The sequence below is a fragment of the Lutra lutra genome, chromosome 5, assembly GCF_902655055.1.
Source record: "Lutra lutra chromosome 5, mLutLut1.2, whole genome shotgun sequence".
NCBI lineage: Eukaryota > Metazoa > Chordata > Mammalia > Carnivora > Mustelidae > Lutra > Lutra lutra.
This window is the reverse complement of record NC_062282.1, coordinates 96743505-96761625: the sequence shown is the minus strand read 5'-3', so window position 1 is coordinate 96761625 and position 18121 is coordinate 96743505. Positions and strand designations below refer to the sequence as shown.

The following is an 18121-nucleotide window of genomic DNA, read 5'->3' as shown; positions in this document are numbered from 1 at the left end:
TTCATGTCCATGAACAAATGGATGGATAATCAAACTATGGATAATCAAACTGTACCCATTCAATACGACATTACTTAGCAATAAAAAGTAATTCATAGAGGAATCTCCTAATAACTAAGCTGAGTGGAAACAAAACAAAACAAAAAATGGTACAAACAGTATTGTTGCATTTATTGAAAATTTTAGAAAATGCAAACTAACCTTTAGGGATGGAAAATACTAAGAACTGCCTGATTTGGCATGGTGGTGGGGGGTGGGGGCAGCGGTGGAGGGAGTCCTAACAGACCAGTAAGAGGAAACTTCTGGGCAAGACTGTTTCATTCCCTTGATCCGGTGGTGGTTTCACAGGTATGTGACAAAGTTTATGAAATTGTGCACTTTAAGTGCAGTTTATTGTATGCGAATTGTTCTTGCATAAAGCTGTTTCTTTTTCCTTTTTAAAGGTGTTGGCAGGGGTGGGGCACTGTCAACTGTTGTGGAAAACATTAGCTGCGAGATCACCTAGGGCTCTACTGCCCTTAGCGCAGCTGAAACTGGGTCATGCTTACATAGAATTTCATGAGAAGCTTTTCTGGTGTGTTTTGCGTGCTTGTTTCACATGGTTTTAAATTCCGCTGCGGAGTAATACAAATGAAATCCATTTCATTGGGTACTTAACATCACACAGCTTAGGTGATGTTAAATGGGAGCCTACAGGTGTGTGCTGGACAGAGAGAGATCTGAGAGAGCCTCAAGAAGTACCACTGTCCACTACCTTTACTATAATTCCCCTTTTAAGTTATCTCCCCAAACAATGACCACCATGACTGTTCCTCCTGTGGTTTTCAAGGTAAGTCTGACCAACACCTTTCAGAAAAAGGGAAAGAAAAATGAGAATAAACTAAGTGGCCTGAATGCTCAAAGATTAATAATTAAGTAACATGCTTTAACCAGATGTTTGATGACAGTGTTTTTCCCTGCAATTCTATCAGCATCAACTGCATTTACATACAAATTGATAATACCTTGGAATCCCACCTGAAAAAAAAACCAAAAACAAAACAAAAAACAACCCTGTTCCCCTAAGACATAAAACCCATGTACTGATCTATTAATTCCTTTCTGGTATGTGATGTCAAGTGCATTTTAAAAATTACACTCCATTGTCTCCAAATGCTTCTTTAATCCACAAGGAGTGGTTTTAGCATTTAAATTAATCTATCCTAGACATAAAAAAAAAAAAACCTTCTGCTTATTCTCCCAGATAATTGATTCTTGATTTGTTAAGATACTAAACACTATGCTTTATACCCTGAAATGCCAAACCCCTGGTGATCTCACTCATGTGCCCCATGCAGAGCAAATACCACTTAATGCCTCAGCACAGAGGCCAAGGGGAGCTAAGAAAAGAACACACCCCCGTTTTGTCCTGCTGCCAGCTCAGAGGGATGGTCCCCACTGTCCCTGCATTAAACATTACCCTTTGCTCCACAGCAGCTACAGAAGGAAGTCATATAGTGCCAACTTCTCAAAGCAAATACCCTTTTCAGTTTTGGAACATGAAAATAAACCCAAAAGATAAGCTCTGCTCAAAGCTGGCCTAAGGAAAGGTACAGACCACCCCCAACTGTCACATGAAAAGACAGCACTGGAAAATCAGGGTTTAGTAAGAGATTGGCACCCAGGGCTAATGCCATTCCCATGTTAATCCCATCGATCTGGATGACAAACCGAAGTTAGAAATCACTTTTCCTATACAATAAAGAGCACAAAGCATACGCCAAAGTAGTATTTTCTAACAGAACAAGAACACTTTTCACAGAAACATTTACAAAATATGCAAATATTTCTTGAAAGATTTTATAGTTGTAGAATAAAGGCATTTCAAAATCTTTCCCTCAATATAATATGCATATTTGAATTTATTATGATTACAAACTTAATTTAAAAAAATAAAAATTTATCCTTTTTTGGTAGCTCAAATGGATGTCACCTATTTCCACATGCAAGTAAAATTCATAGAATTTTAGTGGGTTAAAGCCTCTGCCTTTGGCTCAGGTCATGATCTCGGGTCCTGGGATCGAGCCCCATGTCGGGCTCTCTGCTCAGCAGGGAACCTGCTTCCCCCCCCGCCCCGCCACCTCTGCCTGCTTCTCTACTTGTGATCTCTGTCTGTCAAATAAATAAATAAAATCTTTAAAAAAAAAATGAATAGAACACACTTAAGGAAACTCTTCCCCCTCATTAGAGAACTCTCTGAATAGAATTTTCTTATGGTACTACTCAAAAGTTACCTGGGTGGCGTACGAGGTAAAGCAGAGCCCAGAAGGCCATGGGAAGAGATGTGTCCAGCTGCTGTCATGTTCTTTGGTCTCATCTTATGTTCCACAACCTGAGCGTGCAGACGCCCTCTAACTCATCCAAGGAGAGGGGACTTTATTGAATAAAATGTGAGGAGTCAATGCATGTGTATTCAGATGAAAGAAACGACCCACCAGGATTCTCAGAGGGTGAGAACTCTATTGCAGAAAAACAAAGAGGGAACCCTCAAATAACTTCTTCTCAGCTGTGGAGATTAGACAGTCAGCTGCCACAAAGAGTAAAAGGGCAGGGAGCTGAATTCTCCAGTGTCAGGAACAACTGAGGAAACAGGAGAGATTCTAAGGAGAAACATCAAGACACACGTATGATCTTGCAGCTACCACCCACCTCTCCGAGATCCCCCTCAGTGGGCCTGACTCACTACCACACCACAGGGTACCGAGGACAACGGAGAACTTGGCCATTTGGCTCATGTCTCAGGGAATAATGGATAGCACTTTTTGCAGCTGGGACTGCTACACCACACCAGCCAGGCTCTCCCCAGTCTCCAGATTAGTCCGACTAAACCTTGTTCCCTGGCAGTTCTGGGGTGTACCGCAAAGCCTTCCCTTTGGTTGCGGTTCTAAGTGTGAAACTCAAGAAGAGTTGGGGTTAAGCCTTCCAAAATGTCCCAAGAAACCAGGACAAGCACGGTGAAGTCAAGCATATGGTGGGTGTCTACCATTTATTTGATCCACACTGTGGACGTCAATGCTAAAACTCCTGTCTTCCAGAACAAAGCACACCCATTTCCTTGCTGATTATGTCTTTCTAACTCAAGCACACTCTTAAAAAGGAAAGGTTGCTTTCCAATCTCTGGAGGCAGGAACCCTAAATTCTGGTCACAGTTCACAGTCAAGGAACTAGACTAAGCACAAGGAAATCTCCAATCCTTCGTGTTGTTAGTTCCACACTTCTCAAATAAAGGTATTTCCAGTCAGAGTTCTGTATAAGTTTTTTCCAGGTATGAAATTCTGACTAAAATTTTTGGTACGGACATAAATAATAGCCCGCTTTATTTTCCTCAACACCTGTCTACCCCCAAACACAATTTTAAGAACTGAACTGTATAGTATGCTGAGAAAAAGGATAGGCAGGTCTAGGGTGAGGGCTTATTCTGGAAGAGGGGCCACTGAGCACACAGAGTTCCCTCATACCCTGATGACACAGAGCCAGAACATGTGTGGAGTCCATCCCCACAGCACACCTAGAAACCTCCTGTTACCAGGTTTGACCATCATGGGATGCAAGGGAAAGGTCTACCCAAGGCTATGGGGCCAAACGCCCTCTTAAAAACCTCACCATTGACAAAAGCTGGGAAAAACCCCAGCTCCTCAGAAAATGCTCTGCAAATGATCTGGCTTTAAAGGAATTTTCCCAGCCTACTTTGCAGTCTTTGGTCTAACTCTAGAGAACAAAAATAAGAGATGGGGGAGGGGATGGCACAGGGAGGGCTTAACTGCTGGTACTCTTTATTTTACAGAACACGTACATAGTACTTAAAGTAGGCCACACACTGCTGTAAACACTTTACAAATATTAGCTGATTTAATTCTCAAGACACTCCCCATTTTACAAATGAGGAAGCAAAGACACCTAGAGGCTCAGTGACCTTCTGAAAGTCACTACACTAGTTAAATGGCAGAAGTAGGATTGAAACCCAGGCAGTATGTGTGGCTCCTCAGTCCATGCTCTGAAATGCCCACTGAGGAACAGACCTGAAAAGGTGGCTTTTAGTGAGAAACCAGAGGCAATCACCCACCAGCCTCAGGGAGTTACTGTACAAGCCTACACAAGCCTCGCAGAGTGAGGAGTGCTCACTGAAAAACTCCCCAAATTCCTGTTTGATTCGTTTTTGTTAAAGAGTTATTCTAGCAAAGATGAAGTAGAGAACTTATCCCCCGGCCTCAGGGGCATCCAGAAATCCACTTTGCCACCATACACACCCTGAAGCTCTAACAATACTTCTCAACGTGAGGAGGGGGGGGCATTGTAGGCTCACATGGAGTACAGGGTGAAGGTCTGCCAGCCTCCACCCCCAACACACCCAGATTCTAATCTGCACTCCCAGGTGTGTTTGGAAATGTACATGTATTTTGAGAACCCTCCCTAGGGGACCTAGCCCTTCTTACCTTGGGGCAAAATTAAGGTTTTCCTACAATTTTCTAAGGTAAGAAGATCAATCCTACTTTGCTTGTACCTGGCAGGTCTCCTCCCAGCTCACTTCACGGAAGATGAGGATAGGCATAATAAAGGACACTGCAAGCACGTGCCAAATACCAAACCAGCTCTTCGATGAATATATAAATGCAATTGACATTCTTTCACAGGTTGCAGTCCTCTCTTTACTCTCGGGATATATTACACCATTCTCTTTTGATATAAACATGCCACTTTAAATGCTAATTCAGACGCAACACTCAATTTCTTCTTCGTTTTGTTTCTGGGTTTCTAACATTAAAAATGACACTGGACTTCCATTCGGCTTTGACAAGAGATATTGTGAGTTTTTGCTTCCATATCTATGGGTGCGGGAGGGAAGAAAGTACTAAAAAGGAAGCTAATTTATTTTAAAACGCATCCAAATAACAAGTGTGGTTTACACAGCCTTTGGTGTGCTTGAATTAAGCCCTTTCCCTCCATTTCAGGAAATGTTGCCCTCACCTTGCTGAAAAAATCACAAAATCTAATGCAACTCCATTGTGAAATGAAGGTGATTCCCTCTCCTTGCAGTCTAGACTGAAACTACTCATTTTACTCAAACTATTTTTCTAAACACTGTTTAGAAAGTCAAGGGAGTACGCTCTGGCTGAAATACAACCAGTGGGAAAATAAGCCTTCTTTTCAAAAAACAGACATTTCTACACATGCCAAGTACATCGTCCCAAGCCTATTAAATTACACTGAGGGCCACTTCCCAGCTGGTCTCAAAACGAGAAATTCCAACCTAACCCTGTACCTTCAGTTCAATAATCTACAGTGAGACAAGCCACCTTCTACATCCAGCAGGCCCAGTTCCACTCAGAACCTTTCGCCAACCCTCAGGGTCCTCTGCCTCCATTGTCCTGACCACCCTCTGACAACACACTCCCTCTGCTGCTGACTCATCTTCCATTCGTTTCCTGCCCTTGCCCCTGCCCCAAAGAGACAAAATTAGAAAGAAGGGAAGTCAGTCTGCCACTCATTCCTATGTTCATTAACTTATACGTGGAGCAGAAGAGTTCTTGAAGGCTGCTCCCCTATCTGGTGGCCTCCTGTCCCACCCACCCAGGAGACGCATTCCAGTAAGGAACCGTTTGCCTCCGTGCTAAACTCAGCACAGTGACCTGCGGCCCAAAGCTATGCACGAGTCCATGAGACACCGAAGAGAAAACATCTCTGAGCTCCAACTGAATGGATTTTTGGTACGAGGATGTCTGGCACTGTGGCAGATATATTTAAGATGCCTGTCTTCTCTGTACATGGGGAGGTGGGTTTTCTAGGAGACCTGAAACAGCTGGATGCCAGCAGAGAGCTAGCTACGGGTGCCATACCCACCCCTGCTAGCCCCCAGCTGCCTCCAGAACACAGAGATAGCAGACGGAAAGCGTGAATGGAGAGGGGACAAGAATCCAGGGAGAGGAACAATTACTGGATACAACAAGTACTGTTGCTCCATCAAGAAATTAAAATAAGCCAAGACTCCTAAGATGTCTTTTAGGCATTTCAATCCTCCCAATGATTGCTGGGCATGCAGAAACACACTTTTTCAGGACCCTTGTGCATACCAGGAGTGACATCTGCTTGGGTTTCAACTGCTGGATGCCGCTTTAAAAGGTGTCTAGCCAAAGACCTGGCCAAGTGTCAAGTCACTGATTCTACTCTAATCAAGTGGTAACTATTCACATAATTTTATGAATTCTACATCAACCCAGCTTCAAAAAACTGTGCCCTCTATGTTCATGATTAAAAGACATAGAAGAAACACTAAGTAGCAAGGAGAATTTCCTTGCTAAGAATAGATAGTGCAGTTTCCTTCTCTGTGTAAAGACATCTAAAAGATAGCTGGAAAACAACGGAGAAGGAGAGGGACTGGCCTCCAGCCCACTTCCGGCACCACTCCCTGGAAGAATTCTATGAAAAAAGAGGTTCTCTCTGCCTGGGAGAAATGTTCACTCAGACAATTAACAAAACACAAAGGGGTCCTTTAAAAATAAAATGTAGCTGCCTGGGCCACCCTGGCCTCACTCCTCACCACTCATCTTGGGTTTTTAGCACCTTCTCTGTCCGAAAACAAACAATTCCCAGTCTTGCCTCTTGCGCTGAAATGTCATTTCAGAGCCCAAGATCTGACTATGGGTAAAGAAAGACTAGATAAGGGACCCAAAACACCATGAGCACTTACATCAATACGGACAGTTTAGATTCATTGTCATTAGGAAAATAAAAAGAATGTCAAGAGAGCCTATATATTGCACACTGAATTTAAACCAAGAAAGATTGGCATGAGTCGACCAGACATGACTATGAGACTATGAGTCCTCAACACATTGTGACAGGAACTCAGAACAAAAGCAGGACAGTTCACTCTGCTGGGAGGCTCACTGCCTGGCTTGGGGAGACAGACGTTGTGGGTCATCTCCCAACACCCATACTCTGTATGTGACCATACTGGGCACCTTGTGATAGATAAAGATTAGTCAGTCACTTCTCTTAAAAGGGCTGAAAATTCAAGACAACAAATCTAATTCTGCAGCTAAATGTCATAATGTCCCATTTAAGATATCGTCTCATGTGCCTCCTTTCTCCACGAGTACCAAAATTTATTACGATGCTTTGGCATTAACTAGTAAGGTACCTGCCACAGCAGATATTCCAGCGACTGTAAAGCTGTACTCATTTGAGCCAATCTTCAAGTCACAAAAAAAACAAGAGTAAAACAAAAATAAATACAGATTTGGTACAACCTTTCATTCAAAACAGGTAAAATTTACCTAATTTTCCCCTTCAAATCACTGTTAAATCTCCATACATACTGGATAAAACAGTCTAAAATCTTACCTTCATGTAATTACTGAGTATTTTAAATAAAATAGTTCAAGAATATCAAAATGTAGAGGGTATACTGTAAATATCCATGTACCTACCACATTAATTATACACATGAAACCCCTGTAGCATTTAGTACTGTAAATTTGTCGCCCATGCATGTTTTTATATTTTTACTGCACATGTTTGCACTCACTAACAAATGTCTTATTTTGCATATTTTAAAATTTTATCATGTAAATACTTTCTTGTATATGCAATTTGCTTTTAGCTTTTGTTCCGCACATTTTTGATACTATTACGTGTTGATACTTATGTTCCAGTTCATTCATTCTACCTGCTACGTAGTATTTCACTTAATGATTATATCATGATTTATTCAAAGGGTCTCCAGTTTTTGATAGGTAGCTTATAGGAGAAAGAGCAGAGAGTATCACAACTTTAGTTCCAAAGAGAAAGAGACGGAAAGTGTTGGAAGGATCTAGGATCAAGTCTTAGCATATGGCTACTCTTGAAAGGAGGAAGACAACTAGCTGAAGTCCAGCTATCCAAGCAGTCAGCGTGGAGAGGACATCTGGGACTCTTAATTGATAAAGGACTGAGAAAACCTCTGGAAAATTGATCTGGAGTCAGTTGGTTATTTAGTAACACCTTGCCTGGAAAGCAGTTCCTTTGACTTCTCCTCCTTGCCCCTTTGCACCACACAAAAAAGGTCACAATCATTCCCTCTGCAACCTTTTAAAACATATATGAAACAACACAGATTTCAAGTGATTTCTTGGGAAAATGATCATATTTTACAAATTACTGAGGAACTGGATTATCTTCTGAACAGAAGACAGTTTGGTTTTTTTATACTTTAAGATAATAATAAATAGAAAAACCTATTTTCTTTGATCTATTGTGAGAGCTTTAACTTTTACATATATAAAACATGTTTTTGTGATTCCAGACATAAAAATTATCTGTAAGACAATACTAAATCTTTTTAAAAATCTGATAAATCCCTAAGTGCTTGAATGATGACAATACATTTTAAAAAATATCATCCTTCAAGACATACAAAGTTGAAGCCCCAGGTATAACAAAAACAGGCACCTTCTTCCAGAAGCACAGCCTTTCTGAAGGCACACACCTCCCCCTACCCCTCCAGCCCCACCCCATCCTACCCCCAACACATTCCGTCACACCACTTTGTAACTACAAGCAATGAGGAATCCATCACCCTGTGTAGCTGCTTACTGTTAACATGGAAACAAGATTCAACAGAACAGAGGGATCAAATCCTCAATCTCTCTGAGAGAAGATACTAAAAGATCTGAAAACACTTATGCCAGAGGTGTTTAACCAGTAAATACAAGAATTAAGTGTTAACAGGTTTTAATAACCAGGAACAGTTAACGCTGGCAAGCGTGACTTGTGCCCTTCTTCATTAGATTTTTCATTAGATTTGTATTAAATCACTCTAGCAATTATTTTTAAAAATATTTTCTTTTTGGGGAGCCTGGGTGGCTCAGTGGGTTAAGTCTCTGCCTTCCACTCAGGTCAAGCCCTACATCGGACTCTCTGCTTCCCCCCCAACGCTCCCCTCTGCCTGCCTGTCTGCCTGTTTGTGATCTCTCTCTCTCTGTCAAATAAATAAATAAAATCTTCAAAAAAAATTTCTTTTTCTCCAAGTCATAAAACAACTGCATGAGGAAATTAATTACCAATGTTCTATATGGGGGTCAATGAAAATGCTGAGTGGTGTCAAGTCCCAGAATATCTCTATCATACACCATTAATTCTACTGGGAATAGTTAATAAAAAATACAAAAGAGCATCTTCGTTTTTTTTAACTTGGAATATTAATTTCCACAGAATTCACTAAAAAAGGAAAAGGTAGATTTATGTAATGTACATGCTGTTTTACTTCCATTATCTGACTGATGTATCAATTGACTTTTATTAAGGATGAGATTTTTTTTTTTTAAAGATCTTATTTATTTATTTGACAGGCAGAGATCACAAGTAGGCAGAGAGAGAGAGAGAGGAGGAAGGAGACTCCCTGCTGAGCAGAGAGCCCGATTCGTGGCTCGATCCCAGAATCCAGGGATCATGACCTGAGCCAAAGGCAGAGGCTTTAACCCACTGAGCCACCCAGGTGCCCCAAGGATGAGATTTTAAATGACTAAAATGTAATTCTATGTTTCTCTTAAGTTTTCAAAGCACGGGTGTCAAAGAAACTTATGCCGTCACCCATTTTATTCATGAAAGATTCTATGCTCCCAAGTCAAGAAATTTAAATGTATCTTCTATTTTCTCCCACCAACCCACAGTTATCAGCTAACATTAACAGACTTATACAAGGAGATGTGAGATAAGGAGATATTACAAAAGGAGATGTGGCCCTTAAATAGACATGGGGAACCTAATTTGTAATTAACATGACCTTAACAAAAATTTACAGGAAACATACTAACTCAAAAACTAAAAGAAAAAAAAAAGTAACCTAATATAAAGGCAAAAAGAAAATCTGACTGAAATTCTGAGCTTTTCAAATAAAGTATTAAAGACAAACCTAGGATAATTTAAGCGTTAAATAAAGGTATAAGGGAAAAGAGATTTTTTTCCTAGTAAGATATTTCATGTAGTTTTACTTCAGGTTTTCTTATTTCTTATTTTTCATCTTGATTAGAAATACCAAAATGTTTGGACTTTTCCAGGTCTAGGAGAGAGTCCTAATCACGATTCAGAACAAGTCAAGATTTTTATTCTAAAGGCATTTCCTACGGCCAACTTTTAGGTCATTAACCTCTAACACACACAGATAAAAGCTGGAAGTCCGTGAAAATTTAACCAGACACAGTCTTCAAAAACAATGATTCCGTATCCTCCAGGCAGCCTAAAGCTGTAAAACGTTAAGAACCAAAATAGATAGTACTGAAATGTTCATAGCAGATGAAATTTTGGTTCTCAGATGCAAAAGCTGACATAATCCAAAATTTGGTAAACAAAATGAATACTATCTTCCAACAATCACCATATACAATTCTAATACTTCAAGTTGAGATCTGCATCAACCTACTTGAAATATTATACTTTTCTATAAAAAGGACATTGCCCATCCACTCAATTCTGTAATGTAGATACCAAATCCCAGTATTTCTAGATCAGCCCTTACACAACACTGGTTGGTAACAAATCTACCCTAAATTTAGTGGAACACAGAAGGTAATTAATTTCCTTCTGCAACTTCCTAATGGTAAAACAAAACAAAAACAAAACAAACTATGATTTATGCAAATATATTATTGGCCTTCAAAACAAAAGGATGGAACAAACTATGAAGAAATAAAATTGAAGTTCATAAATCTCCTATTTTTAAAATAAGACCATGACATCAGTCAATGAATAAGATCCAGATCTAACAGAAAGTTCAGCTGATTTAAATTTCTTCATCATCATGGCAAAAGTTTATCATTTCCTTTGCATAAAATCCATAGCATTAAAAAACAATCACAGATTTCTGGAACATATAGGAGAACACTAATTCTTGACTCGGATTCATTTATACCATTTGCAGACCAAATAATGTGTTTGCTTGATTACCTGAGAGAATTTTTTTTTTTAAATTAAGATTGTCCCAGGAATAAGCAAGCATTTTGGCTTACAACGCCCATAAGGACAAAATCTAGAAAGTTTCTTCAGCTTATCCTGAAATCATGAATATGTGACATTTATAAGTAAATGCAAAGTGTCTGTTTCCTCAATTCAGTTGATTATCATTAATCCTCCATTTGCCTGAAAATCCTAACAAGTTGGAGAATAACCACATTACAAACTGTACAACATAGTAATAATAAGGAAACAAAATTAGGCTACTTACAAACTTCCTCTTCTGGGGAGACTGAGCTCCTTCTGCAAAAGAAAAACAAAACAAAACATCTACATGAGAGGTCACATTAACCTTAGCCTAGTAAGGCACCAAACAGATAGCCTAATTCTTCATTATGCTTGATTTAGCATTTTCCACAAGGAAAAGATTTCAACGTCATGATTTTAGGCTGGATCCCTTCTTACATTGTTCTCTTTACATGCTGTGTTGAAATTACAAACATAGTTCATCTAAATTCCAAAACAGAAAAGGCACTAATCCTCTCAAAGCAAGGACAATAGGATACTAAGTTGAGCTCCATGGCCTTAAAATTGAGCTTCGGGAAAACTGGAGGAACCAAAGGACTTATCCAAAGAGGAAAGGAAGGAATAGAAGGTGGAGCAGAAATTTTGCAGGATTATAATTAAATGAGAGGTGAAATGAAAAAAAAAAAAAAAACACCAAAAAAAACCCCCCAAAAAACAAAAAAACAGTGAAATCCAGCTATTCACCCCCAATAGAAATAAACTCATGCAAGACACTATGCATACCAAAGATTACACGTTATTATGATTTGCTTAAATAAAGCCAAAGATTTCCTTCTGGTTTCATTTCTTAACATAAATGCAGTTTAGGACTTTGGTTATTTAAAAGTAGGTTAATGAATCTCTCGAAAGGTAACCAGACAGCAACAATTAATGGAGTGCTTTAAAGTCTTCAAAAGGGTGATCTCACACTAATCACAAATTAAGATCACTATCCACCTAACTATAGGGGAGACTGTGGAAACAAACAAACAAACAAACAAAAAAGCCAACCAACCAACCAAACAAAAAGGGATACAGAAATATCTTCACCCAGGAATGGAGATTTCAGAAGCTTTGGTCCTCAGGAATGATTACGTGATAACAATAATTAAGGAATAGGAAGCCATGAGTCATCAGGCTATTTAAACAAACAAACAAACAAAAGAAAACCAGTATAAATTTGAAAGACTTGACTAAATTTAGTTTTTCATTCCTATAATTACCTTTTTTTTTTTCTTTTTTTGCCTTTCAGAAGTTTTTTTGAAAGGTGTTTCCCCCTCGGCTTCAAATTCACCTTTCCTGTCCCCTATTTTTATTGGATCCTTAAATGTGTGTCACAGACAGTGACCACAGATCTTACTTCTAAACAGCATAATTTATCCCAGCACAGCTTACAGAACACAGCCTTGAAAGGAGCAGGCCGAGGGGAGGACGTTGCTTTAAATGTAACACGCCTTACTTATTAACTGGCAAATGTATTCCCATAGAGTTATAATAATCCTATCACTGTTCAATTACAAGAAGAAACAAGGAAACCATTTTAGAAGCAGGAGCTCTTTCTCCTCTCAAGGGCCTCAAGGTTCAGGGATGAAACACTGTATTTTTGTTTTGTTCCGCTTTTTTCTCCAATCCTTGATTATCTCCGAGAAATTACAGGGCTTGCTCAACTTGGTTGCTTGATTGTGAAACCTAAGTGCACCTTCATTTAGTAAAACCCCTAAGGACAAGATGAAAAGTCTCTGGCCAAGCCTGTTTTCCTTGTGAACTGAGATGTAAATGGAAAACCAATGAGCAAGTCTATCTTTGGTGATGATAAGCACTGAGACATGTGTTTTGTTTGCAGGTTAAAAAGAGAAAAGAACGAAGAGAAGAACAACTCCCTAGAAGCAATCGTTCACGGGTCCGTGTGTCTATTAGAAAGGAATTATGGAAGCCCGCTGCACAGCAAAGGCCTAGAGCTCCAGAAAGGAAACGCTGTGGTCCTGTGAGCTGATCTGACAACAGTGCAGCAAGAAAAGGAGGCAGGGCTGATGGGTTATCATTAATAACAGAGTCAGTCAGATGTTATTTCAACTCCATATGCAAATAGATCATTCATGATATGAGAGGCAAAGGGCCAAATGAATGATCCCCAAATAGTTCAATCAATCACAGTCCACCAAATGACCCAACCGTAAGCTGGCTGCTCTGCTCTGAGAAGAAAAAAAAAAAAAAAAAACTGCTGAAACAGCAAGATAAGGGATAAAAACCAACTCTGTTTTTAATCAGAAGTCTTTCCAATAGGCCCAGCATCTAGCATGATGAGCTCCAAGCAAGGAGAAAGGTCACGGTACGTAACCTGGTGCTCCAGGACGAGGAGCAGAGGACGTTTAATCGGCCACCGTCGACTGACCTGAAGCCTCCACGCTAACCAAGCTGAGGGAGCTAATCCACCTGACGGTTTGGATGTCAGACTCAGCACTGGAAACTCAATTTGGGAGCAAATTGGAATCAGATGTGATGGTAATAAAGTGAGAGAAATGAATGCGCTGTGGCCAAGACCTTGTGAACAGCGGCTGCAAAAGGCGGCGGATTCCAGGAGGACCCAGCGATCGCAGACGGAGCCATGGGTGGCTCATGCGTGGGGACCACACGCTGATCGATCTGCGGCCTGCAGAAGTCAGTGAGCGGCGGCAAGGCATTTACTGCCGAAGCCCCTGTGGTACATCGTGCACGTGTCTTCATTTTATTTTCTTAATGTCAGGTGAAGGGCACTAACACATACTTAGATAATTAGGTAAGACATAAGGTATTGGTCTGAGTCATAAACCAAAGGTTCTGCTTAGGAGATCGGGAACACGCGTTAATAATTTAGCATCAGGTAAGGATTAGGGGAGGGAAGAAGTGTGGGACAAAGAGAGTAAAGGTCAAGAAGTATCTGCCTGAACTAAACAATATGGAACTATTAATCATCACAGGATTAAAGACACTCCTAAGAGTACATTCAAGAACATTAAAATTTTTTTAAAAGATTTTATTTATTTGACAGAGAGATAGAGGGCACAAGTCCGCAGAACAGCAGGCAGAGGGAGAGGGAGAAGCAGGCTTCCTGCTGAGCAGGGAGCCCAATGCGGGGCTCAATTCCAGGACTGTGGGATCATGATCTGAGCTGAAGGCAGACACTTAACCGACTGAGCCACCCAGGAGCCCCAAGAACATTAAAAATTTTTAAATGGTTTTCATGGATACTGATTTCTCAGTGACTTCTAACATCTTTTTAGAATTGCTGTGTATCATTACTTGCTGACAGTACGATTTCCTTTGCCCCCCCCCCTTCTAAAAGTGCTAACTAGCTTATATACATTCGGAAAATAAGGGTGAAGCTAAGTTAATTTTGTCTGAGAACACTGCGACCTTCTTGTGATTCCTGGATAAGAGTGAGGACAAACAAGGGTCCCTCAAACCCAGTAAGAGAATTCTAGGAGAATCTGGGAACAAAAGAGCCCTAACAAATGATTCAGCTTCTTCTTCCCACCCGGCCCCCCTCCACCCTGTGCCCCCCCACCCCTGTCGACCTTGGGCACAAAAGAAGAAAATAACTTGTTTTATTCATGAAGGCAAGAGAGAAAACTGCAATGTTTCATATGTATAGACAATTTCCACATGGTAATTTTAAAAGAATGTACTATTTAATATGGGTTTTTTTTAAGGTTTTATTTATTTATTTGACAGAGAGACACAGAGAGGGAACACAAGCAGGGGGAGTGAGAGAGGGAGAAGCAGGCTTCCCGCTAAGCAGAAAGCCCGATGTGGGGCTTGATCCCAGGACCCTGGGATCATGATCCAAGCAGAAGGCAGACACTTAACCGACTGAGCCACCCAGGTGCCCCTATTTAATATTTTTAATAGTTATACATACAAAATTAGAACAATATGTTCACATATGTTTAGGGACTCTTTGAGCTGTTCTTTTTAACTGATGGGTCATTCTGTGATTTAAAAGAAAGAAGATGTGATTATATCACAAATAATATATGTTGGAGCACCTGGGTGGCTCAGAGAGTTAAGACTATGCCTTTAGCTCAGGTCATGATCTCAGGGTCCTGGGATCAAGCTCCGCATCGGGCTCTCTGCTCAGCAGGGAGCCTGCTTCCCCCTCTCTCTGTCTGACTTTTTGCCTTTCTGCCTAGTTGTGATCTCTCTGTCAAATAAATAAATAAAATCTTTAAAAAAAAAAATATATATATATATGTAGATAACCCTCTCTCTAAGAGGTGGAGCTTAATTTTCTTCCCCGTTAGATTGGCTGGATTTAGTAACACACTTCCAAAACTAGAATAGGGAAAGGGAAAAATAACAACTTTTCAGTGGAGAAACCTGACAGACAAGGTCTTAACCAAATGATTCAGATTAACACCACCTGCTAAGTTATGTCGCTCTCCTGTGCTCCTGATACGATGTTATGGGAAGGGGCTTCACCTCTGGTTTTCTTGCTAAAAACCCTTAAGTCCAGTCTAATCATGAAAAAAAACATAAGGCAAACCCTAGTTGAGGGTCGTTCTACAGAACACCTGACCAGTCCTCTTTAAAACATCAGGATTGTGAAAAACAGGGAACATTTGAGAAACTGTCAGAGATTAAAGGAGGAGGGAGAGAAGATGACTAAATGTAATCTACGTAGGATCCTGAGCTAGTTTCTGGATCAGAAAAAGGGGGAAACCTGCTAATATCCAAATAGAGTCTGAGTTTAGTTAATAGTAATATACCAGTGTTAATTTCATAGTATTGACAAATGTATTCAGACTATAAAAGATATTAACATAGTGGATGGGTGCCTGGGTGGCTCAGTCGGTTAAGCATCTGCCTTTGGCTCAGATCATGTTCTCTGGGTCCTGGGATCAAGACCCGAGTCAGGGTCCCTGCTCAGTGGGAAATCTTCTTCTTCCTTTGCTTCTCTGCTCCGGCTCTCTTTCTCTCAAATAAATAAATAAAATCTTAAAAGAAAAGAAAACATATTAACACAGTGGAAAAGTATACAGAAATTCTCTCAAGTCTTAAAACTTTTCTATAAATATAAAATTATTTCAAAAAAATTTAAAAAGTTCTTTCTCACACAGGAGAACAGAGAGGTAGGGAGAAAGTAAAACTGGTGGGAAGGATGGACAGGATGAACAAATCAAAATCCAAATATTCTCAGATTATTTTAGGGAGATGTTTAGCCCCAATTTTTAGGAGATTATACAAGTCAACTTTGTGAGAGAAGACTTGGTTAGGTCGACCCATGAAGATGGTGAGAAGCAGTCAGATTTGAGAGACATTTTTATAGAATCTATAAAAGAATTGTGTGTGGAATAGGAGAGGAATCAAGGAAGTTTTCTGCCTAAGCAAATATAGTTTGCGGGCAGAAGAGTTTTGTTTGGACAGGTTTCATCCAAGATGACTCTAAGGATTCCAAATAGAAATTTCCAAATAGGTGGCTGGACTTCTGCGAGCCTGGTTTCAGGAAAGAGGTTGGAGCTGGGAAAAGACTTTGGAGTTATTACCCTACACAGGGCATGTAAAGCCCTGGGCTGGCTGAGACAGGAAAAGAACGGGAAGAAAGAGGCACACCCTTATGCATCATCATGGGCACCTCAACATTTCAAATCTTCAAGGACGGAGAATCATACTACGTGTTGTTAAATGGTGCATTGCACAATGCAGCAACTAGGGTTCTTAATAACCAAGAAATTGAGAAAGGCGACAAGCAGAAAAAAATCTACTGGGTAGATACTAGCTCTCACACAGGTGACCGGATGGTAGCACAGACAAGATCAGAAAAAAGGACAAAATCCAGAAAATTAAACCCCAGACAACATGGCCACACTCAGGACATCCCCACAACTGAACACTGAACTCAAGCCCAGCCTCCAAGAAGTGAAACTTAACTGCCTGTGCACCTTTCCCTCATCACTCCTAGTGGGTTTTTCCCTTCTTTGAGAGTGTTAGTATGATCATACCTGGGTCTCTGCTTCAGCTGTCATGGAACAGAGGAGAATACTAGATCCCTTCACCAGTACAGTGGGAGAAATAGTCATTGGTAAACTCACCATGTCATTGAGAGTTACAACTATTCTACATTTACAGAAAAACTGTTAATTTAGGGAGAGAGTCCAAAGAGCCAAGATATGTAGGGCAATACATCAGGCACTGCTTAGGGCACTTAAGGAGGAAACAAAATATGACAGATTCAAAAGCCAGCTGGGGGAGGCGGGGACAGTGATGCCTGGGTGGCTCAGTCAGTGAAGCCTCTGCCTTCGGCTCAGGTCATGATCTTGGGGTCCTGGGATCGAGTCCTGCATCAGGCTCCTTGCTCAGCGGGGAGTCTGCTTCTGCCTCTGCCTGCCACTCCCCTGCTTGTGTGCTTGTGTTCTCAATCTCTCTCTCTCGGTCTCTGACAAATAAGATCTTTAAAAAAAAAAAAAAAAAAAAAAGCAAGCTGGGGAAACATATATGCACACAAGAAAAGAGTTACCAGGTATGAGACTATGCAGTTTTACCTGAACATGTAAACACTAACAGTGGACAGAAGATAAAAGGGGAGGAGATAATTCAGCTCAGGCAGTGGGTCTAAATGCAGCTGGTGACACATTAATATCATCCAGGGAGCTTTTAAAAATAACAATGTCTGAACTCTACCCCTGGAGATTGAGAAGGAGAGTGGTCTGTGTAAGTTATTTAGTGGAGGTTAGTGCGTGCGTGCGTGCGTGCGTGCTTATTTATTTATTTATTTATTTATTTATTTATTTATTTTGAGAGCGAGAGAGCTATTGGGGCGGGGGGCAAAGGGAGAAAGAGAATCTTAAGCAGGCTCCACACTGGGGAATGGGCTCGAACTCAGCACCCTGAGATCATGACCCTAGTGGAAACCAGGAGTCATACCCTTAACCAACTGAGTCACCCAGGTACCTCAAATACTTTTAAGTTCCCTTAAGAACAATGAATATGAATAAATCTTTTGCCTTTGGATTTTTTTCTTTATGGAATATTAGTTTTCTTGCCATCATTACAATAGTGAACTTTCAGGTTTTCAGTTATTTCCTTTGCAAGTGGGAAGCACTGGAGGCCAAGG

The 18121-nt window shown here is 40.5% G+C and overlaps 1 protein-coding gene across 9 annotated transcripts in view; it reads right to left on the bottom strand.

The window, feature by feature from the left end:
* Positions 1 to 18121, bottom strand: part of MAST4 (microtubule associated serine/threonine kinase family member 4) — a 568037-nt gene that overhangs the window by 267906 nt on the left and 282010 nt on the right. For all 9 annotated transcript variants that reach the window (XM_047728882.1, XM_047728886.1, XM_047728883.1 and 6 more), the window contains one exon: positions 11237 to 11268. In XM_047728882.1, coding sequence (XP_047584838.1) covers positions 11237 to 11268 — 32 coding nt within the window. The remainder of the gene's footprint in view (positions 1 to 11236; positions 11269 to 18121) is intronic.